Here is a 24107-nt window from a genome sequence, read left to right on the forward strand (position 1 = left end):
GAATAATATTTTCCATTTAATCCTTATTAATATTATCTTCATTGATGAGAAAATGAATAATTTTCTAAGAGATATATCAGAAAGATATCAGGATAAGGAAAGAGATTTTGGAATTACTATTAGATGTGAGAAATAACAAAAAGATTACAAGTTAATTAGATGACTTGTTTTGTTTGACAAGTTTAAATTAATATTATATTTGTTTTTTTTTTTTATTCAATCATTCATTAATTCATTCTCTCACTTTCTTTCTTTCTCTTTCTTTCTCTCTATTTCTAATAAATAACAAGCAGTCTTACATATTATTACAATCGACTAGAGCGATAATTTACATTCTCACCCTAAACATTCGTAACTCTCTCTAACACACTTTTTTTTTTACTTTTTCTAATCATTATTTTTTTTCTTTTCTTTTCTTTTTTTTCCTTTTTTGGTATAACACGTTGCAATAACATCGAGATCCTTGTAAACTGCAACTTCATAAATATATATTTATATTTATAATAATAATAGTAATTATTATTATTATTATTATTATATATCCGACGAGAGATTTAATAAGAAGATCCCAAAGCTACGATTAAAGATGATTTTCTAATAGACAATATTTTTTTCTACGACTAAATATATCTTATCATTACGAGGAAAGTAATATTGAGCTTAAATTAATTCATTATTAATTAACAATAATATAGAAATTAATTTGAAACGCTTAAATAATAACTATTCCCCTTTAACACACTGATTCTTTCTTTTTGTTAAGTTTGGTATAAAAAGAGAAAAGAAGAAAAATAACCAAAAAAAAAAGAATAAAAGATAAAGAAAAATAAGTAGGGACGGGGGTAGGTGATTTAAAGAAAGAAAAGAAATGAGAGGACTCCTGTATCGAAGATAAGCAAAATCCGGTCGCACGTGGTCACTTAAATATATTATATATATACGTAATACCCTTAGAACGTGAACGTGGGTGGTCTAAAGAAGAAAAAAGAGAAAGTCAGAATGAAAAGGAAAATAAAAAGAGAGAGAGAGAGAGATAAAGAAAATTTACAATTCCTAGATTAAAAGAAAAGAAATGGTCGAGCTTTTTCTGAAACTAATTTACAGGTCATTGTAAACGGGACGAGAGGTGAAGAAGAAAAAGAAGAAAGAAAAAAGAAAAAAAAAGGTAAATGAATAAATAAAAGGTGTGAGACAGATAACCAACGAGGTGTCCGTTTTTTCTCTTCTTTCCATTTCCATTCTCTCTCTCTCTCTCTCTCTCTCTCTCTCTAATTCTAGCTCTCCCACTCACTTATACGTGCCTTCTTATCTGATCGAGAATTCCTAATTTTACGGAAAACAGTAAAAGAGAAAAAGAAGAAAAAAAGGAAAGAGAGAGAGAGAGAGATACCTGCTTTAAAGGAAACTACTCGGTTAACGTTTTCGATGCAACACAGAACACAGGAAACGTCCTATGTGGCTTCTATTCTAAAAGATAAAGATCAATTTGCTTGTTGTCCCTTTTTTTTAGGATTCGAGCAATTACTTTGACGCCTTTGGCTTTTAACACCGTACTAAATTTCATTTTTGACTTTTAACGATGATTATTACGTGACACTGTCTCTCTTTTTTTTTTCTTTTTTCTTTTTCTTTGATAAATTTCTATCCTATTTTTCTATCAACGTATTTCTTATTATCGATAATTGTTAAGAATAATATAAAACGCAACGTTAATATATTATTGATTAGTAATGTTGCGTTAAAGTGTGTAAATTGGAAGTAAAATGAGAATGAATGAATGAATCAATAAATTACTTTAATTAATATTTCTCGATTCAAGAGTGGATTTTATATTTCGTTGTTCTACGAGATTTTTTGGTGTTTATTTTTTGAAAATAATGCGACAGTATTTTTTTTCTTTCTTTCTTTTTTATAAGACCTATTAGAATGATCACACACCCGTGCATTTTTTAAATGCAAAGGGGAGGGAGGAGTAATCGAAATTGCATTAGAATTTAATATTATACAATAATAAATAATAATTAAGTAATTACGTACTTTATAAGTATATCGATCCATCCTAATAGAAGATTAAATGACGACTAACACAATGAGCTTACTGAAGGTTACAAAACGTTCTCGATAAATATCCCTACCATATGCGTTCATGTATGTTTACGAAACGTAACCGTACATATACAGGTGAACATTCTTTAGTATACACATTCTAATAGACAATAATTGTGGAAGTAATATTCCTATATGACTATTACACGATTTTGACGATTCTAAACGTTTAATAATATTATCTTTAATTACATTATTAATATATATATATCATTTAACTTTTTTCGTACTAACACAGACATTTATACGTATGTACAATGTTTAATAATTATAAAATAATTTAAAGAAAAATTTAATAAATATGATTATCTCTTTTCTTTGTTTTTGTTTACGTTTAACCAAGAAAAAAAAACGATAATAATATTGATATTTAATTTAAGAACAATACGAGTTTACACAATTAACACTAATCGAATTTTATAAATCTTATCATAGACGTATTAATATCTTTAGTTAATTTAATACTGTCTCGCTGCATAATATATAATATATATTAATATATAATATTTATATGTATTCCCATTTCCTTTTTCTCTAACTCTCTCATTCTCACTCTCTTCCCCCCATACGTTCAAACAAGAACGTAAATAGAATAATATTCTTATTTCTATAAGATATTATAAATATATTTACAAACGAAGACGAGGAATAAATACTTACGGAATACTTTTTTTTTCGCATAACTATACACACACACATATATATATATATGTTATTTATAAATATTACATTTATATATATATATGCATATATATAAAATTAATTAAATCGAAATTAATCTAATCCTATCAATGGTATCCAACTAAGTTGGGAAAAATAAGAAGTTCGATTTTTTCCATTGTTCAACAACGTAAGGAAAAAAAAAAGATTAAAATAAAGCGTAAATAAAATAAAATATAATACATATATATATATACATGTATGTATATGTATACAATTACCTAATGAAACTGTAACGTTTTTAAATCTTAACGCCTCATTATATCCTCTATACTAAATCCAAGTTTGGGGGGTGCTGTACTGCTCCTTTGATTGGGTCTAAGGGTTCCTGTTCTTTCAGGTAATTGTTTAACCGACGTAGTCGAACTCGTAAGCCTCGAATCCCCGAATATGGTGCTGTCGATCCTAAGATCCTGAGGTACGTCGGTATGAGTTAACAGATGGGTTTTCAAGTTACTCTTCTGATTGAAACTTTTCCCGCAGACCGGACATTTGTGCGGTGATTCTTCCATGTGTAGTATTTTATGAACAGCCAATGTTCTACTCTGGCAAAATCCTTTTCCGCACTCCGCGCATTTGAATGGTTTATCCTTGCTGTGTATATATCTAAGAACGAGTATATAGAACAACAAAAAGAAAAGAATATTTCATCCAGTGTTAAATCGATTACACATATATTATTATTAATATTATTTAATTTATTACTAATTTTATGAGATAGGAATATATAAACTTAATTTTAAGTACATATATATATATATATATATATATATATATATATGTATGTGTGTGTGTGTGTGTGTGTGTGTCTTTAAAAAAAATGAAACCAAATGTATATGAAATGAAATATTATTTTATTTCAACATTTTGAGATGTAATAATATGCTTTTATATGAATTTTATTATCTGTAAATAAAACAAAATTTGATAGATGACAAAATGAAACATCGAACAATCAGGATTAAAAGATGCATATAAAATTTTGAACCCATGAGAAACTCACCGATGATCTCTTAGATGATCTTGCCTACGGAATGCCTTTCCGCAAATATCGCACGAATAAGGTCTCTCGTCTGTATGCGTGCGCTCGTGTATCAATAAATTATAACTTTTGGTAAACTGTCGATTGCAGAATTTGCATATGAATTGTTTCTTCGGCCTTTGTCCGGGTAATTTCCTTGTGAGAAAGGAAGCCGGCGGTTGGACCGGAAGCGGCGGATGTAGACCCTGATGAGTTTGATGATGATGATGATGATGATGTTGCTGTTGTTGTTGTTGTTGCTGTTGTTGATGTGGATGATGATGATGGTGATGATGATGATGATGAGGATGATGATGATAATGAGGAGAAGTTTGTGGACAACATCCTCTAACAGCTAACAAAGCTGCACCCCTCAACCAACTATCCAAAAATGTGGTAGCTTGATAACCACCGATATTTTGTTGTTGCTGTTGTTGTTGTTGTTGTTGATGTTGATGATGGATAAATCTTCCAGAAATTTGTTGAGATCTAATCCAACGGGACGACGATACGGTAGACGTCATTTGAAGATGTTGCATCGATCTCTCGACCGACGGAGGGGTGTGCGGTGGTGTAAGAGGCTCCATTTTAGTCTCCATTTCTTTTGTGTGTGTGTGTATATGTGTATGTATGTTGGTATTGAAAAATAATTTAACAAATAATCCTTTTATTCGTAACTGTTCCACGATAATTTCGAACGATCACTCTTACACTCTAACGATAATCCCTTTTTTCTTTTTACTTTAATCTCGATATTCACATTGGTAGGGTCCGTTCCATTTTTTTTTCTTTTTTATATACGAATTCACCAAAAAATCAAATCTATCCACTTGTTACGCATATATACGATGATAATTTATACGAGTAGATATTATAAATATCTAGGGATAGAACCAAAAATTCGTATAAAACAATAATAATAATAAGAAGAAGAAGAAGAAGATGAATGAACAAGAGAAAGAAGACTATCCTCTCTATTACAAGGGTCCAAGCAATACTAAACTTTAGTTGGGGAGCTTGGCGGAAGTTGAACGGCTCTGTCGGTTGACTACCTGTCCTTGGAGGCGACATGATGAGGCCCCTCCTACCGCACCTTCGACTTCTGCAGTCCGGTTGGCGCACGACTTCCACAGGGGCGGAGCTTCTGGCTCTGGGGTCCCCCCGGGGCGTCGCGACGCTTACTCGTCGTTTCGTGCTCCTGCATATATATACACGCACGCGCGCGCGCGTGCACCTCGCACGTATACGACGGAAGGGGAATACACATTTACAAGCTCATTTGTCGACTCCTAAAGAGGATAACTCTATCCCCTTCTATTTCACTTTATCATTATTAATTGTGTAGTAAGAGTCAGTGTAAATACCGGGATGTCGGTTTTTCTTCTTATTCTTCTTCTTCTTCTTTTTTTTTTCTTTTTTTTTTTCTTTCTCGCAACACAATACGTAAGATGATCTAAACATCAAAATTTTATTTTTACGACGCCCAGCAAAAAGCACATGACTCTTTCTTTAATTTTTATATTTTATTTTATTATATTATATTTTGTATACTTTGATAAATCATATTATTAATAAGTGGTGACACGATGATTATGTGTGAGAACCTTTTATTTTATGATTTATTTTACGTACGGTCATAATTACTCCGTCTAACGTGTACCGAGAATATTATTTTTAGGATCTATGTAAATACAATATATTAACCAATCGTAGAGTGCACCTTTCGCGTTTTAAAAAACGATAAGTTATATAGAAATGAAATGGAAACTTGTGTGTATACAGTTGGGATTTCCATCGTGAACGTTTGTTACGTTTGTTTCTGAAAAACAAAACTTAAGAATCTTGTCCAGGAATCGTAAGTGCTTATCTGAAATCCATGATAGCAGATAAGTAGAATCGAATAAATCGAAATAGAGCGGAGAAGCATGTGAAAATTAATATTTTATTACGAAATAAACGTTATTTCAAGCGTTTTTATTAATCATCGCAAACGGATGACGACACATTTCTCTATTATTACTTTTATCAATTATCGTTTTAACAAAAAAAAAAAACGAAAAAGAAAAGAGTAAGAGAAATTATTTTCTAGCAATAAACGCGTACAATAATAATAACTTTGCTTGACTTTGAATGACGTACCTCGGGTGGGGACTTTAGTCAGACTTTATCTTCAATTAATTTTCTTGAAGGACCCACTCGATTTATCAGCGTCCATTTCTTTTGATGATTCGCCGACACGACTGCTGTGCATGAACGAGAGAGATAAGAAGTCTCTGGTAGCATCTATTTACACCACTCGAATGATTCTATCTCTCTCTCTCTCTCTCTCTCTCTCTCTCTCTCGTTCCGTTATTTTAAATTTCTTCGAAATAAAAAAAAAGTCTTGATTGATTAAAATTAATTTTCTCGTGACAGCAATGGGAGCTACCTTTACACGTGACAAATGTCTCGCAAAATTATTTCAAGATTATGTATTGCACACTCATTTATCTTCTCTCTCTCTCTTTCTCTCTCAACATCACGAGTGACTAACAACCCAACACTGTTATTTCTTTATGATCGATCAAATGACACTTGCGAACTCGCGAGATGATCATCATACCCAATTTCAGTAATTATTAAGTACGCATAATTATTCATATAAAAAAAATATATATATATTTATTTATATATCAATTATATTGTAATTGATCGATCTAAAAATCGTACAAAAAAAAATGTATTTATATATAATTATTAATAATAATTATTTTATCAAAATAAATATCACACATACCCTTTTATACAATGATAGAAATGAAATTTCTAAATATCTATCTATATATATATATTTTTTATTTGTTATACATTTATAAATAGAAACGTGAGTGTAAATACTATCTAACAAAAAAAAAAAAAAGAAAAGAAATAAAAGAAAAAAGAAGACAAGACCAAATAAAAACGCATCTTTTTCTAAGAATGAACTATACAGAAAATAATTCCCGCGATTCGTTCGATATCGTTCGAAATTTGTATTACTTATAGTTGCAGGTATAAGATATAGGTATCGCTTTTTACTGGGTATATGAAAAGAGAAAAAAAAAAAATAAAAAGTAAAAAAAAAAGAAAGAAAAAAAGAAAAAATAAATAGATGACAAGAAGAGTAAGGCGGCGACGGCAACGGCGGAGGCAAACGGTTTTGTATGCGACACATTCGATAACATAAATGCGGTACCGTCGTGTCGTTATCGATAAGAATTTACCACGGTAAAACGAGCTTATCGATTTATGACACTGTGCAGACAGTATGACACCGAGGAATAAACGTGCCGACGTTCGCACTTCTTCAACGGATCTTTTCATCCTTATCCCAACCCTTTTTTTCCCAATGACGTCATTATTATTAATATTATTATTATTATTATTATTATTATTATTATTATTATTATTATTATTATTATTATTATTATTCGATCGGATTGAAGTCGAAAAAAATTATAAGAAAGGAAAGAAGATGATATATTGTTGTAAACAAGTTGCATGTTAAAAACGTAATCACGATTTTTTAACTTAATTCATATTTTCTATCTATCAATATATTATACACCTTTTTATGATATAAATATATATAATAATATTATCGAGCTTTTTCTTCTCTTATCTAATTTTTATGTCCAATTCGCAATCAGCTACTACATATTATCAAAACTATTAATTCATTTAACAATAGTTCCAATGGAACACATTCGACGAGTTGAATTAAGATCAACGATAAACACCTGATTCATACCTTCATCATAATTAACGCCATTTCAAATATCCAATAGAAAAAAATAACAAGTATTTTAAATGAATTTTTCTACAATACAAACATCACACAACACATTCGCAATTTATATTAGTGATATTTCACACTATTACTATTATTATTATTATTATTATTATTATTATTATTATTCATATTTCTTTTTTGTTGATTAATCTTTTTCAAAAAGATCGTCGTTGATAACTGGAAAGCTAAAGGAAAAATATGGGAAAGGACAAAAAAAAAGAAAAATTCAACAAGAAATGGATCGGATGAGGAGAAGAAAAAGAGGAAGAGAAATAGAAAAAGAATAAGAGAGAGATAGAGAGAGAGAGAAAAAGAAAGAGAGAACACTTGCTGTTGGAGAGTGGCTCGTATAATCTCGCAAATGTTTAGCATACAAAGACAAATATAATGGAGGAGGAGATGAGGTTGCGACGAGATCACGAGCCCCGGGCGGGGTGGTTAATTTAGTTTCGAGCTCCATCAGGCAGACACACCCACCCGAAGCACCTCTTTGCTTCAATCGCAAGCACCCCCTTTCTCTCCCTCCCCCTATTCTCGCTCTCTCTCTCTCTCATTCACTCTTCTTCTATCTATCTATCTCTATATCTATTCGTGTCTCTGTTACTCTCTCAAAAACGTCTTTGCAAACCACTTTCCTTTCTCATCTATCTCTCTGTTTCTCTTTCCTTCACATTTTCACTGTTATATCAATGGCTACGTTATATAACACATAATATACACATTTATATATATTTCTAATAAATTTAGTATAAAAAATATAAATTGTATATATATATATATATAGATCAAATTTTACACTTAATTGTAAATATAAATCATGTTTTGAGGAAATAAACTGTTTAATAGGTAGAGTTGCGTATTCGTATATGTGTCACACTTATTAATTATTTCAACGACAAGTATTAAATTTCTTTCTTTCATTAGTTTTTCCTCGATCATGGTTATTAGAGATGATACGACGTATACGTTGTTTATAGAAAATAAATCGTCGATTGTTTAATATATTAATTTCTTCTTCGGTTATAGAGAGAGAGAGAGAGAAAAAGCAAAAAAAATTGTATTACCGTTAAGAGAGTCCTCCTCTCGAATTTTGTTACAAGGGAACACAGCCTCCAAATATTTTTCCTGTGAACGATATACGTAAATTGGGATGTCCGTAGTAAAAAAAAAAAAGAAAAAAGGAAAGGAAAGAAAAGAAAAGAAAAAGAAAAAGATAAATGGTAAAAGGAAAAGAGAAGAAAGGAAGAAGAAAATCCAAGGACAAATTAGACCAGAAAAAATTTCTGTTAGAATCGTAAGATTGAGTTTTTTTTTCATCTTCTTCTTCTTCTTCTTCTTCTTTGTCGTCGTCGTCTTATGGTTGGATTTATATGATGATCGATAATCGTAAATTCATTGAAATTCCTTAACAGCCACTTTGATCTGACACTTCTCAAGTGGTTACACTCCTCCTCTGTGAGCTACTTTTTCTCAAGACCTACTCTTCTATTTCTATGAAGATGTGTAGTTTTAAATACGTCTGGCAATATTTCGACACCAAAAAACTACCACGAGAGAGGAGACCCTTTTCCAGATATCTATAATGTTCTAGATATGCCTACCTACATAGACTACTTCTTGGCTTTCCCAGTTCTCTCCTCTCAAGGGCAGATGTCGAATAATCGCGGGAATCGAATTACGAACGCGAGTAGGGTGGAGTAGTCATAGTAGTTAGTTTCTCTCTTTTCTCTTTTTTTCTTTTTTATTTTTTATTTTTCATTTTTTGTCTCCTTTTTTTCTACTACCCCCATCATCTTTTTCTATTTTTCTATCTTCCCTTCAACTGACCTTCTTCCTTCCTTTCTTTCTTTTTATTCTTTAACATATACACAGATTACAAATTTTTTTGTTTTTTCCTTCTACATGCGTTCAGATTAATTTGTATACTTATTATTATTAAAAGAACGTTCACGTTTCGAACGATTTTTTTCCTTTACGAAAAACACTCTCTTACCCGTGCAAAAGATGCAAAGAAACAATATGAAAATTTGTTTGTGAGATAATCCTCCGCCGACTCATCTGTCGGGTGGCCTTCGAAAAAAAAAAAAGATAGGAGAAAAAGGGGAAATGAACGAAAAAATGTTTTCCAGTGAAATCGTTTCTCACACCCTCTCTTACACACACACACACATATACACATATACACATACATAAATACATACATGCACATACATACACACGAGCTCGCGTATACTCGTCACACAGAAGAAAAATATTTCGACATTTTTTATCCTTCTTTCTTCAATGATTCCAGCCACAAACCTTTTTCGAACTCTTCTACCAACTCTCTTAGACGTTTACAGATAAAATAGTCAATATTACCTTAACAGTTTCTTTCTCTTTCCTTTCTTTTTCTCTCCTAGACTCAAAAATAAATCATTCGCCGTATTATATCTCGCAAAAATCAAATTTGTCGAGTTACCAAAGTTATCTTCTGTTTATAAGACTATTTCCTCTTCTATTAAACACACACACACACACACGCGTGTGCATGATATTCAATGTGTACATGCATATACATATTAAAAATGTTCTCTTCTTTTACGTGACTTTTATCCTTTTGAAAATGAACTCAAAATGTAAACGATCTCTCTCTCTCTCTCTCTCTCTCTCGTATTTTCATTAAAGTTGAAAATATTCTAACGAAAAAAGACAAATAATTATGAAACGTATAACTCAAACCTCTCCTACCCTCCCTACCACCACCCCACCCTTACCACTCATTGAAATAAAATTCCTGATCGTGATTATTTTCATGGAACAATCATTTCATGGAACGCGTACAAAAACATGCGCTAAGCTCACTTAAATATCTCGATATTACATTTCACATATACGAGAAGGGGGAAAGAGAGGAAAGATCGGGGTGGGGTGAGGGTGACGAGGTGAGTGGGGTGGTGGGATGGGGTAGTGGTAGAAGTGGAACCAGAAATATATACTGCGAAATAGATTCGCCGATAGTTAGATGCAGATTGTAAATGGTAATTGGTTTTCGTTAATTATTTCACCAGCCACGCGCTTCTACCAAAAGCGTTTTCTCTCTCTCTCTCTCTTTCTCTCTCTCTCTCTCTCTCTCTCTCGTACTATACGTTCAACGACAAAATGGAAAATAAACGTTTAACAGATGCTGCAACCTGGATAAAATATTTGTCACGTAATTCCATTGTCCACCGTTGCTTGTTCCTTTTTTTTTTGTTTTCTATTTTATACGCATGCCCGTATAGTATTTTATATAAAATTTTCGCAAGGCAAAGGTCGTTATCGTTCCTTTCATTTTTCAATTTTGCGATTTTATCGAAAAACGTTGGCCTCGTTACTTTTTTTACGCATTTTTATATTATACGTTTTATTTAGGGTAGATAATTTTAAATAAAATTCTAATGGAGAAATATTTAGAAGGATATTTTTTAATCTCTTTGAAGTTCGACGATTTGTTCTCCTATCATTTCTTTCTCTCTCTCTCTCTCTTATTTTGAGCAACCGAATATTTTCTTTTTTATTTTTTTATTAGTTTTTCTTTTTGTGTTATTTATTACAGGGTGCACAAAAAAGAAAAGGAAAAAGAAAATCGGAGAAATATGAAAGAATAATGGCAAGTTTGTTACCGTGCTATTTTCAATAAAATGTGTTGTAATATATTGTATCATTTAGAGAATCATATTTATAGCTACTGTAATAAAAGAAAAAAAAGAAAAAAAAAAAATACCAGCTACCTGTTTTCTCGGGGATGCATTGTGTGTTTTTTCGTGTAACGCAATAAGAAGGGCAAATTATTGTTCTGTTTTTATTGCACGTTTTGAAAAAAATATCTGTTATATATTATATTTACAATGTATAATACTCTCGACAATTTGATCTTTATTTCGTATAAGAATAATAAAAAAATGTTCGTTGCATCGTCATCGATGATACTCGAATAACAACATAAATAGAATTAGTGTTCGAAGAAAATATATAAAGTTTGAAAAATTATTAACAATAAGATAGGATACTATATTAAAGTTGAGAACTGAATAAAGACATTTAATAAGGATTTTACGGATGTCATTAAAACTTTATGGTATGAATTCTCATTTACGAAAACAACTTTCATTCAGTGCGGAAAAGAGAAATACACGGAAAATTACAATTGACTTTCTCTCCAAACACAATTGCTACTTAAAATTTATATTTAACTTCTTCTATTATATAATAAATATTTATTGGAAAATAAAAATAAGAAATAATTCTTAAAAAATTTCAAATAGAAAATTCTCTAAATATGAAATAAAAAAAAAAAAGAATAATCTTGAGATAATTGCCTTACTGATGAAGAAAAAAATAAAAAAAAGAAAAACAAATATTTTAAACGATAAACCTAAATCACACCGTATTAATGCAATTAAATAATTTCGTTCGTTTTTAATTGTGGACTGGAAAACACCGTGATGATCATCGATACAATTGTCGTAAAAAGAAAACACACACACACACGAATTTAACCGTGACCCTGTTTGATATATAAAAATTCTATATTTTTTATTCGACACTTTTTAACCAAACCAAGATCCAGATAGAAAGATGTTCAATTACTATACCGTGACAATATTTCTGTAAGCTGCTTGTTTTCGAGTCCTCTTTTAAAAACACTATCGTCTGCTTAGTCTCAGCGACGGAACAGACGCCCACGTTGTTGTTGCTTCTGCTTTCTTCCTATGGGGGTGTCATGTGCCTATTTCGAATAATTTTTATGTTACCAAGAAGTAAATCACTTCTCGCAAAACTCACACACACACACACATACATTTAATTAATTTCAATATTTCTTTCCTTTCGTATCATTTAAACCCACCCTTCTCGATACGATATACATTTTTCTTTCACTTTGTTTAAAATTTCACTTCTCCCATTCGTCGTCGTCGTCATCATCTCATTGAAATATAATCTCATCATTTAGTTTTTTTTCATTTTCTTTTATATAAACGCATCGAAATTGATGACTCAATATTTTGATCACTATTTTCTTTTATTTATCACTAACTCATCAATCTAATAATAATAAACACAAACTATTCCAAGTAGGATATATATATATCACACTCTCAAGTGATAAGTCGATAAATTCGAAAGATTCTCGAACGTTTCACACCGAAGCCACCAATTAAGAAGTTTGCTTTTTCTCTTCCAAAAAGAAAAAAAAAAAAAAAGAATATGCACACAGATATTCTCTCTCTGCCACTCGAGGTGAGAAAAGTTTGAAAGATTTAATCGTACGAAATATTTTCTAGACAAAATACAACCGTAAATGCATCATCTTATTCTCGTAAAAAAAACAAAAAAAAAAGAAAGGAAAAATAAAGAGAAAAAGAAATTTATTCAATAAAAAGAAAAATAATCAAAATAAAAGTGAGAAAAATGATCGTTTTTATTTTTTACAATTCTCATTTAAAATAACGATAAAGTAAGAAATGTAATATTGATTTTTGTTGTTTGTTAATTCGTTATAATAATAACTTTTAAACGTGTCCTACCGTTTGTTATCAGAAATTTCAACGAATTTGCAGTAGAGATTCATACCGCTAACCAAATCTAAACCACACCCTCGTGATTAAACGGTTCGCTGACTGTTAAACCGATACGCGTTATCATACTTTATCGAATATTTGTCGATTCAGAGGTTACACTTTCCTGCTACCGTGTCGATCAATCAATCTATTCCATGTAAAAGTTGATTCTTCTTTGAAAACCCTTATATTATACTTCTCGAAACCCATTTAGACATTACTTTTTCTTTTTCTTTTTCCTTTTTTTTTCTTTAAATTGATATCATTGTTGGATCAATGCTCGATAAGAGTATAATAAATCCTCGCACGTTCTTCGTATCTTAAATTACGATCGGCATAAATTGCAATACCGTCGGCTAGCAACGGTGACGACAGACAACGACCGACAACTATGATCATGATGATGATGATGATGATTGTAACCTAAATAATTATTTAAATAATAATTTCGATAGTATATAATAATAAACGATAAACATAACAGGAAATTCATTTGTTACCGAACACTATCTATCAATAGCGTTATCATAATCCTTACGATCATTCGAGCTACCAAGTCAAATAAGAAAAAAAAAGAAAAAAAATCAAATCAAATCGTTCTGTCCTTCCGATATTTCCGACGACAATGAAACAGGATTAAATATGAATGAGTGTCTAGAAAAATAAGGCACGTGTATAAATAAAATTGACTGGAAAACAATGAAATATTTGTTTTTTTTTCTCACAAACGAACAAAATTCATTTCGTTATTTCATGCTAAACGAGGGGAATTTTTCTTAGATCGTTAAAAAATATTGCAACGAATTGTTATATGATATTCTTTTAAAAATTCTATGAAAAAAATTGTAAAACACCCGTTCGAATATTAACGTTTCGAGTCCAGTCTAACATCGTACATTTATATAAATAAATAAAAAAAATGCAAAACAGAATGAGAGAATGAAAGGGGTCGTAGCAAGAAATCGAACCGTAATAAAAGGATCGATCGATCAAGCAAGATAGAAGGATATTATAATAATAATAATAAAAAAAAATTAAAAGAATGAAAAATCTATCAAAATAAAAATAGAAAACACAAACGGTACCGCGGTTATGGGAATAATAATATCCTCGGAAAGAGAAAGAGAAGGTATACACTAACAATAAGATCGCGAATGAAAAACGGCAGTATCGTATCGTATCGTATCGTATCGTATCGTAACCGTATCGTAACCGTATCGTATCGTATCGTATCGAGTAAGAGTAAAATAAAAAGAAAAAGAAAAAGAAAGAAAGAAAGAGAGGATAAATAGATCGGCTTATTCCGTCGTCTGTTTCTCGATACGTTACGGGCGTGTTCTTGCATACATGCATCATACATACATACATCATATATACATCACATACACGCACGACGCACGCATGAATGCATACAACTATGACTCGATAAGCACGAGGCACGCATCATACATACACATAGATATATAGAGGACACGAGAATGTACACCACACACATATGAGAGATTTACTTACACGACTATATACTCGTACGACACCTCCGTCGGCACGTTTCACGATTTTATGCCAGTGACAGGGAGGTGGGGGTCGGTGGTTGAATGGGTGGGGACGTGCTGAGGTACGCGAGGGACACATCAAAGGTGCCGCTATCGGCGCAAAGCCGCTTTAACGCTCGTACACCGTTTATGTGTACACACCCCCTCCTCATCTCCTCTTCCTCTTCCTCTTCCTCTTCTTCTTCCTCATCCTCATCCTCATCGTCGTCCTTGTCGCGTCGTAGTTCTCCTCGTCGCATAGTCGTGTGTCATATCCTCGACGTACGCCACACGACTACTATCTATGGCGAGAATTGTACACTCTCTCTCTCTCTCACTCTCTCTTTCTATCTATCTCTCTCTTTCTTTCCTTTTTTTTCTCTTTCTCTCTCAAAAAACCAGCAAGCTTTCGTGATATATCGTCCCGCCGGATATTGGAGCGCATAAATATTCCTCTCCTGCGTGGGAGTAGTTTTTACCTTGCATACCGACAAAGTGCTATAAGTTCGAGGTTTGAAATATATTATAAGTCCAGAAATTTTATTGTATATTATATACCATACTTGATTTTTTTGTTTCTCGAGTTTTTTTTTTTCTTCTCTTTTTGACGAATTATAGAAAAATAAATCATCTATATTTTAAACATACCGAGAGAGATAACCAACCAATAAAATCGTTGAGAAATGATTATCGTCGATTAACAATAAAAGAAGATTATGGTGTTAGATGATATATAAAAAAGTATACAAAGTCAGTAATATCTGTATAATATGTAGTTTGTAATGTAATTATATACTCGACTGTTTGATTATGTTTTTAATATGAGAAGTCAAAGGGAAAAATGAACGACGATCTGTCTGTTTGTATCTCATCGTTCAACGAAGAGAGGAAACGTATTTTAAATATTTGTTTTTTATACTAACAAAGTAATAAATGAATATTATTATTCGATGATGATAAAATTCGATTAAAGAACTTTCTCTTCCTAGTCATATTTAATTGTTGTTCTTCTAATAAATAACTGTCCGATACGGATAAATGAACTATTGTATATAAAAACTTTCCTACCTTATGTAAAAATCGTCTTCCTATAACGGCACGCTTAGGGTACAAGTTGTGTCCCTTAAAATTCCGTTCCTCTAGACTTTCAACGGTCGCACGCCGAGAACCTAATAATAAAGCAAATAAAGCTAAGTAATATTGAAAACAAGAATTATATTGTTATAAATGTTGTAACAATGATCCTTTATCTCGAAAACAAATAAATTCTTCCTAACACATTTTTACACGATTTCTATTTCGATTTCTATTTGAATTCTTCTTAGATTTTATGCAATTTTTTAAAACTTTAACATTGTCTGGTGGCAATGAATCGTGACAATAAAGAATGTTAACTCAGTAGTCAGCTAGAAATCCTATTGGGAGCATGAAAACGGTAGAAGAAAGAGTGAAAAAGATAGACAAATAAAAAAGGCCCCAAAAAAAAGAAGAAATAAAAAAGAAAAAGAAAATAAAAAAAGCCATTTAAAAGCTACAGGAAGAAACGGAATAAAAAAGAAAAAAGCCTGTATCAGAAGTCTTTCATTATAAAAGACCATAAAATCCTTACCTCGATGTACTAGAGTCGCGTGGCCCCAATGATGTACCGCTACATAATCTTTTTGCTCTTCCTTTTCTTCTTCGTTCTATTCTGTCTGCACTAAATTCATCGAAAATCAGAGCATTTTCACAGCTCAGAAATCGCTTTCCTTTTTTTTACATTTCTACTGCTTCGATTGAATTGCAATCTCACGTATTAACATCTTGTTCTTACTCTCTCTCTCTCTCTCTCTCTTTCTCAGTCAATGATTTCTAAAATATTAGAAAACGTATTTCCTTGAGTTTTTTATCGGTTTTTTCCCTCTTTCCTTTCTTTCCCCTTTTCATCCCTTTTTCCCCTTTTCCCCCTTTTTTCCTTCTTCCTTCTTTTATCCTTTTATACATTTTACGGCAGCATCACGTTTTTTCTTGTATAACCTTTTCTTTTTTTTTCTTTTTTTTTTTCTTGAGAAGAAGGTAAGCTCTGTAAATATAATAGATATTGTTCTCTTACGGTAGTTTCATTATTCATGCCGATGTATTTTTTTTAACTAACTATAAATTTAGACCCGCGTATTTTTTGAGAAACGGTAAGAAAGGAGAAGGAAGGAACGGTATGTATTATTACAGGACTAAACAGATTCGTCAACGCCACGCGACATCGTCCTAACGTTCGCTCAGGGTCAAAAAAAGAAAAGATCAGATGCTTGTCAAACGAAAACGGCATTTCTGACGAATTCCCTCATTTGGCTTTTCATCCCTCTTCTTCTTCTTCTTCTTCTTCTTCTTCTTCTTCTTCTTCTCCCTCTTCTTCTTCTTCTCTTTAGTAAATAATGAATACCGCTCCAGATTTCTTTGTATCTCTCAACTTCTTTGTGTCTCTACATATTTCAATCTTTTTAAGTATAACAATTGTATCACATTTTCAAATACCTTAACTAATCGTAAACGTGGGTTATTTTATCATTCTTATTTCTTTTTTTTTCCTTTTTTTTGGTTTAAATAAATACAAATTCCTATATACTTCAAATGAAATTCTATTTTATAATAGTACGAGTACGAGATAACGTTTTTGTTATAAAATTTTACAAAAAAATCTAACGATTACTCTTTATCGAAATTAACGGGCTTAAAAATCTTCTTCTTTTGGTATAAAAACGAATACGAAAAAAAAAAAAAACAGTAAAAGAGAGAGAGAGAGAAAGAGAGGATGAAATAAGTGAGGGATTGACAGAGAAAATATATATCTACATCTATATAGACGTAACAGATTCTCTGATCTCGACGATTCTATCATCAGCGACTCCAGAGCCCAGGATAGCAGATAAAAGGCAATTGAATTCAAATCATGAATGCGAACGAAGCAAGCGAACAAGAGAGAGAGTATGAGAGAGAGAAGAAAATGGCGGGGAAGGTGAAACAAGAGGAAACAGGAGGAAAAGAGACATGGAAGAACAGGTAATGGGAGAGAAAGGGAAGAAGTAAAGGAGAAACAGAGATAGATAGATAGAATAAAGTGGAAGAGAGAGAGAGAGAGAGAGAAAAGGGGAGGAGAGAGAGAACAGTATGAGAGCCCCAACGGCAATCTAGTGGTAGCTTTGTGACGGTAATGGCTTCAACCCCTGGCCTCCAGCCTCGAGGCCACCCCTTCTCATTTGCCGACGACTATACACATGCATACGTATACATATATACGTGGTGTATATGCATATATATATATATAAAAGAGCAAGAAGAGATTTTCCTCCTACAGAAAACTCACCGTATAAACGAAATTTTCCCATGCAAGATTTCCTCGGAAAATTTTCTACGAAATCCAACAAATTGTGATTTCAAGCCGAAGAAAATATCTTCTATGATTTTTAATCCATCGTCGAATTTTCATTGGTGCAAATATCAGACGATCGGGAACGTTCGTGTCTTCTCGGGGATATCTTTAAATAATATCGTTTATTTTTATTAAAGTGATATATTTTTATATTACTTAATATTTTAGAATTATATATCTACAATTGATTAATATTAAATAAATAAGAAAATTTGTGTTGTTCTGTTTTTGTTCAATGGAGATGAAATTATATGCAAGAGTTAAAAACGGCACGAATTTTTGTACCTAATACATATACAGGGTTTATATAGTAAAGTGGGCTATATCATAACTTTGTTCTCTTTACAAATGTAAAAAAAGAATATTAGAGGAAAATTTTGCATTGCACAATAAATCATACTATCAAGTAGTGCAAGTTTTTGCATAAAATAAAATAATAAATATGTTTTATTTTTTTGTGATGCAAGATATTGTATAATTTGTTGTTGAATTAATTTGGAGAATGTTTGGATGATATTTACTTACCTACATTGATGTAGTTCACACACACGTACGTAGTAAATACATAGCCATCCTGAATTGTATATAAAGAGAGGGGCGTCAGAGAGAAGTTCCCTTGGTAGCTGCTCGAAGTCTGTTTCAGCTCCTCCCACGTAGTTTCAGCGTGCATGCGCATATTGGTGAGACCAGAGGAAGACTGACATGTTCCGCAAACATCGTAAACCGAGCGCTTCTTAATCAGCTTCTCTGAAATAACGATATTATGTCAAAGGCAATATGTGCTAAGGATGCCTCTCCCTTTCTCTCTCTCTCTCTTTCTCTTTCTCTTACAAATACATCAACGAAGAAATGTATGCGTCATACTAGTTAATAACATCGTTGGATTTAACCAATTTAAACATTGTTAGTTTAATAATACACCTGTATAAACAATTTTTAATTTAATATTTAAAAAACAAAAAAAAAAGGAATGATAAATATTTTTGAAATATTAAATCAATTAAATCTCTAGTTTGATAGATATGCAACGAGAGATCGATATATTATTTATTTGAAATCTATATAATAATGAATTCATAAAAATTGTTTATGCTAGATGTTTATCCATAGTTGGAATAAAAGACAGGTTATATTAACAACTTTTCAATAAGTGATTATATATCGATATAATATTTACTGAAATTACTATTATTATATAAACGATGTAATAATTAAGTATATAAGTATGAAATATATAACCTTTTGTCCTCGATTTCATGAATATTTTATCCTCTTGATCACTTTCACGTTCACTATCTAAATTATCGACCATTTTTTAAAAAAGAAATCATAACGTCAATAGTGATTCAAATTAACAACTAATAATATAAATTATCGTCCATGTATTATGTATTACAAATATTAAGATCTGTAATTATTTCAAATGAAATACTAATATTTAATAAATATCATTAACAATCATTTTTTATGAATTAAAAGATAGAAAAATAATACAAATTTTATCCAATAATTGAAATTTGATTAATAACTTTTAAATTCAAACAATCAAGGCAGCTGTAATTTGATTGGCTATTTCTTGCAGCGCCATTATTATACAAATTTGAATGCATAAATATGAATCAAGACGAACTTCTATTAATACTGAGAAATAAAATAAATGTCGGGATCAATTTTAATACTAATTTTATTACGTCTTCTCGTAATATTTCTGCATGTTCTAATAATACAGTAAATATGTTTAAATGCTATAGAAAAAAGAAATACAAATTATTGTGTATATTCGTTACTAGGATTAATTGCAGAATGATTTTCTTGATATTCTTGTTCAGAATATTGTGTCATATCGTGTGTATTATCCTGTTCTTTATATTGATCATTATCCTTAAATTCTTGTTCTTGATATTGTGATTCATCATATTCTCCATACTGATCATAAGAAGATTCCATTAGGTTAGTATTATCTATTACATTTTGATCGTCAGTTAAATGTTTTTCTTGCTCTCCATTTTTATCTTCCATTGACTGATCTTCGATATTATATATATTACTACTATTATTATTATTAATATAGCCTCCTAAAGTATATTCACGTTGATTTGAATGATCATATCTTTCATCCAAATCATCTTTTTTTTGCAATTTTTTAGAATAAATTTCTCTGTTATCATTGTCATTTTCATTTTGCATTTGATTTATTTCGTAATCTGTGTTTTGTGAATTATGAGGATTTGTATTACCATTTTGATTCATTACTTTTGTCTCATTTAATTGATCCGGTGAGTTATAAGATGCATTGATATTATATAGTGCTAAAAATTGTTACTTTGTATTATTTCAAATATTTCAAATGTTTCGATATGAATTTTATAATATTTGCTAAATATATATTTCAAGGACTAAACAGATTACCTTGTTGATTATGAAATGAATCCTTTATCTTATTCGACAAGTATTCTATGTTACTTTGTAGGGTAGCCATTTCTTCCCTAATAAAAGTAAGGTTTTTCAAAGTATGCATACATAATCATTTGTATTAATGGTAAAGATAATTGTTAAAAGTAACGTACGTTCTATTACTGTGTTGATAGAGGCATCTTTGAAGAATCTAACTTCTTTTTAGGAATAACTTTAACTTTCAAATCAACCTTAACAATACGTTTCTTGTTTGAAGACGAAGAAGCTGTATTTCCAAGTCTTCTATCCCCATCATTGATCTCCTCTGTCAACACAGAATAGCTCGAGATATAAATCCTAAGCGCATTCGAACGCTATATACTTTTTATAAGATAATTTCAATTATTTAATCGAATTCTCAAGCTTTACGATTCAAATTTAATATGTGGTTAGAAAAATATAATAATAAATCTTTATCTATGCGAAGCTAAAAATATACTTGTGCTTAACGTTGTTAGCTTCCAAACGTTGTGTGAGAGATTGGCATTCGGTAGTCAATTGAGAGACTAGTTTAGCTTGTTTATTCAAGGCATCCTCTAGATCACCAACCGTCGCAACTGAGAAATGCAGTAATATCAAAAGGCAATTTTTAATAAACTGACTAACTGTATTCCTGCCCATGCTAGGCATAATGTCAGCATGCCGATTTCCCACACATTGAATGCTTTCAAGCGAATATTAAATGATGAAACATTTTTCACAGACAGTATACCTAACACAGGCGCGATATCTTTTTTGTTTTTATTTCTTACCATGTTTAGTTTCCATGTCCAGTTTCGTCGTCGTAGGCGTCTCCTTTTTATTCTCTTGACCGATTATATCTTTTCTTTGAAAATCTTCAGAGTACATCATTCTGTTTAAATTGATCTATAAAAATTTTTCTATTTTAATTATAAATTCACTTATTTTTGTTTATTTGTGCATAATACCTCTTTCTCCAACAAAGCTATCTGCTCTAAAAGCCTCAAATTTTCACGCCTACAATGAACTAAATCTGCATCCGCTCTTTCCATGCGTTGTTTGTAAGCATTTATTTCCGTTTGCAATCTAATTTGCTCTTGTTTAGTCTGCCTATCATTTCTTTCCGCTGCCAATTTAGCAGCTATTACTTCTTGTTCAGCCATATCTTTTTCAGTCAAAGCTTGATTAAGATCGCTCTGTAAACTCGCTAAATGAAATGTAAATAATTAAAATTATTATATATTTTTTTATGAGATTTAATAATATGATTTAAATATATTCATTTTACTTACATATCCTATTCTGCAAATCTTTTTTTAGATTATCTATGATCGTTTGCTTTTGAGACAAATCTCTCTTCAAATCCAACAATTCCCTTTGCTGTTTCTCAGATTCTAATTGTGATTTATTAGCTGCATTCCACTGAGAAGTTATATCAGCAGAAAGTTGTTCGACTTGTTGACTGTATCTACGCTCCACTTGTTGCCTTTCTTCAGTAATACGTCTGCTTGCTTCATGAGCAGCTTCTCGGAGTTTTTCATGTTGTCTATCCAACTCGTCCTTCAATCTTTTTACTTCAGTTTCTGCTTGATTTTTTTCAAATTCCATTTGTTGTGCCATCTCCATAGAACGCTTAGCTTTTTGACTAGATTCTATTTCTCTATCCCGCATTGCAGATAATGCTTTTTGTAATTCTTCTACTTTGATTTCTGCATCGTATTTAGCTCTTAAAGTTTGATTCAATTGTGCTGATATTTCCACATTACCGTTACTTAAAGAATTTTCTAATTTCTTTACATTAAGTTGATTTTCTTCTTGAACTTTTCTTAACTCAAGCTTAGCTTGGGTCAATTGTGCCTCCAGCTCGCTAATTCTTGATTCAAATATTATATTGGGCCCTTCTAATATTTTTAATGATTTATTCATCTTGGAATCTATGCTACTCGTACATGCAAGACTATGCTCGTTAGAAGTGCAATCATTTTCAGGACGATTCTCATGCTCGTCTAGAGCATACTTTAAAAATCCAGTTTTAGTTTTATTATGCAATTCTTCATTTTCGGCTATGACCTATTAGAAATTATTTCTTATGTTATTGAAAAAAAATTAAAAATTATTTTTATAAAATATATTATAAATAAATATACCTCTCTAACTTTGCTAAGCAAGTTAGTTAATTCGCTTCTACAATATTGGGACTCCTGTTCCATTTGTTCGATATATTCTTCTTGCTGTTCGATATACGAAGTAATTTCTGGTGGAACAGATTGTAATTCAGCAATAGAAAGTGCTAAATTACTATAAGCTTTCGATGGATGAATACTTTTCGAGGAAAGTGGACGTGGTGTTGGTAGTAAGCAGACATTGTCGTTATTTAAATCTTTCATTCTTGAACCTTCGCTTATAAAACTTTCGTCTTTATAAAATTGTTCGTCTATATCGTTCCCAGATTTAGTAATTCTACCGGATTGATAATTACTTTTAACACATTGTTGTTTTCTGTATAGTATAATTTCTCATTTACATTATAACAAATTAATTAATAAAAAATTTACGTTATTATTTACTACAAATGAAATGAAAATACGATTCTCTTACCCAGAAGAATCCACTGGCAAATAAGTTTCAGCTAACAAATATTTTAATTTGGAAACAGCTTCTCTATAAATCACTTCTATGTAATCCGGACTTTTCCTTTTGTTTAAATCTATTTTTTGAACTCCATTTGTTTTTCTATAAAAATAAATCTTTATTTAAATAATAATAATATATATTATAATACTACACAAATAATACTTTTGCAAATATATTGTATTACTTCATCTTCGAGTAAAAAGAAGATAATTTATAAAATAATACAGAATTTTCCTATATCTAATATTAATGAAAAATAAAAACAATATTAAACAGTGAATAAAAAATTAACAATTTTGTTTATCATCTGATAAAATATTTACCTAGTTTTAGTTCTTTTCGTACGCGAGAGACCAGCCGAATCTGGATAATGAGTATAACTTCCAGATATTTTAGGTTTCGAATAAATCCTTAAAGGTAATCGTGGACGTACGAGATACGTGTTAGAAACTCCAGCAGAATTTGACATTGTTGTTGATATATCAATTAAACGATCGCGATTGTTGCTCGAGCTGAGCATTTTTACAGAACTAAAAAGCACCCGTGATAGATCGTTACGGAGCTTTCGTCTAAGAACATGTTTAGCGATCAATGACACGGGACTAACTGTACTAGGACCAACATACTAATATCGGAAAATCGAATTTAAGCTTAGCAGCCAGAGCCTGGTAGTGGATCGCGTGCAGTAAAACAATTCGTCCTTTGGAAGGATAGGCACCGTACCATCGCATGCTGAAGTTCCGTGACTTATTTTTTATTAATCCTTTTTAGTATAGATCTTTATTCCATCATATATTGCAACATGAAAATTTAAATATTTATATATATGTATATATACATATATATATATACATATATATACAGACATATATATCTTATT

General features: G+C 31.1%; 2 protein-coding genes across 8 annotated transcripts; both read right to left on the reverse strand.

The window, feature by feature from the left end:
• Positions 1-2847: 2847 nt before the first annotated feature.
• On the reverse strand, positions 2848-5918 carry LOC122524472 (protein odd-skipped). The gene is made up of 2 exons (XM_043646777.1): positions 3830-5918; positions 2848-3432 (listed from the first exon to the last, which is right to left on the reverse strand). Exons 1-2 carry the CDS (start codon positions 4444-4446, stop codon positions 3075-3077), a joined length of 975 nt encoding a protein of 324 aa, XP_043502712.1. The 5' UTR covers positions 4447-5918; the 3' UTR covers positions 2848-3074.
• A 6271-nt stretch (positions 5919-12189) lies between these two features.
• Positions 12190-24095, reverse strand: LOC122524470 (serologically defined colon cancer antigen 8 homolog). Of its 7 annotated transcripts, none has more exons than XR_006305549.1 (10): positions 23551-24095; positions 23192-23326; positions 22741-23092; positions 21886-22663; positions 21562-21800; positions 21385-21499; positions 18704-18925; positions 18113-18284; positions 15841-15941; positions 12190-12408 (listed from the first exon to the last, which is right to left on the reverse strand). XR_006305549.1 is itself a non-coding variant. In XM_043646774.1 (9 exons), exons 1-9 carry the CDS (start codon positions 23745-23747, stop codon positions 19946-19948), a joined length of 2514 nt encoding a protein of 837 aa, XP_043502709.1. In that variant the 5' UTR covers positions 23748-24094; the 3' UTR covers positions 19845-19945. The 7 variants fall into 7 exon arrangements, 2 of the variants coding, with proteins under 2 accessions (XP_043502709.1, XP_043502708.1); XR_006305547.1 differs by lacking the exon at positions 12190-12408 and adding an exon at positions 14976-15074; XR_006305546.1 differs by lacking the exon at positions 12190-12408 and adding an exon at positions 14976-15251.
• Positions 24096-24107: the final 12 nt, after the last annotated feature.

Source organism: Polistes fuscatus, unplaced genomic scaffold, assembly GCF_010416935.1.
Source record: "Polistes fuscatus isolate 324 unplaced genomic scaffold, CU_Pfus_HIC Scaffold7, whole genome shotgun sequence".
In the NCBI taxonomy this organism is placed as follows: Eukaryota; Metazoa; Arthropoda; class Insecta; order Hymenoptera; family Vespidae; genus Polistes; species Polistes fuscatus.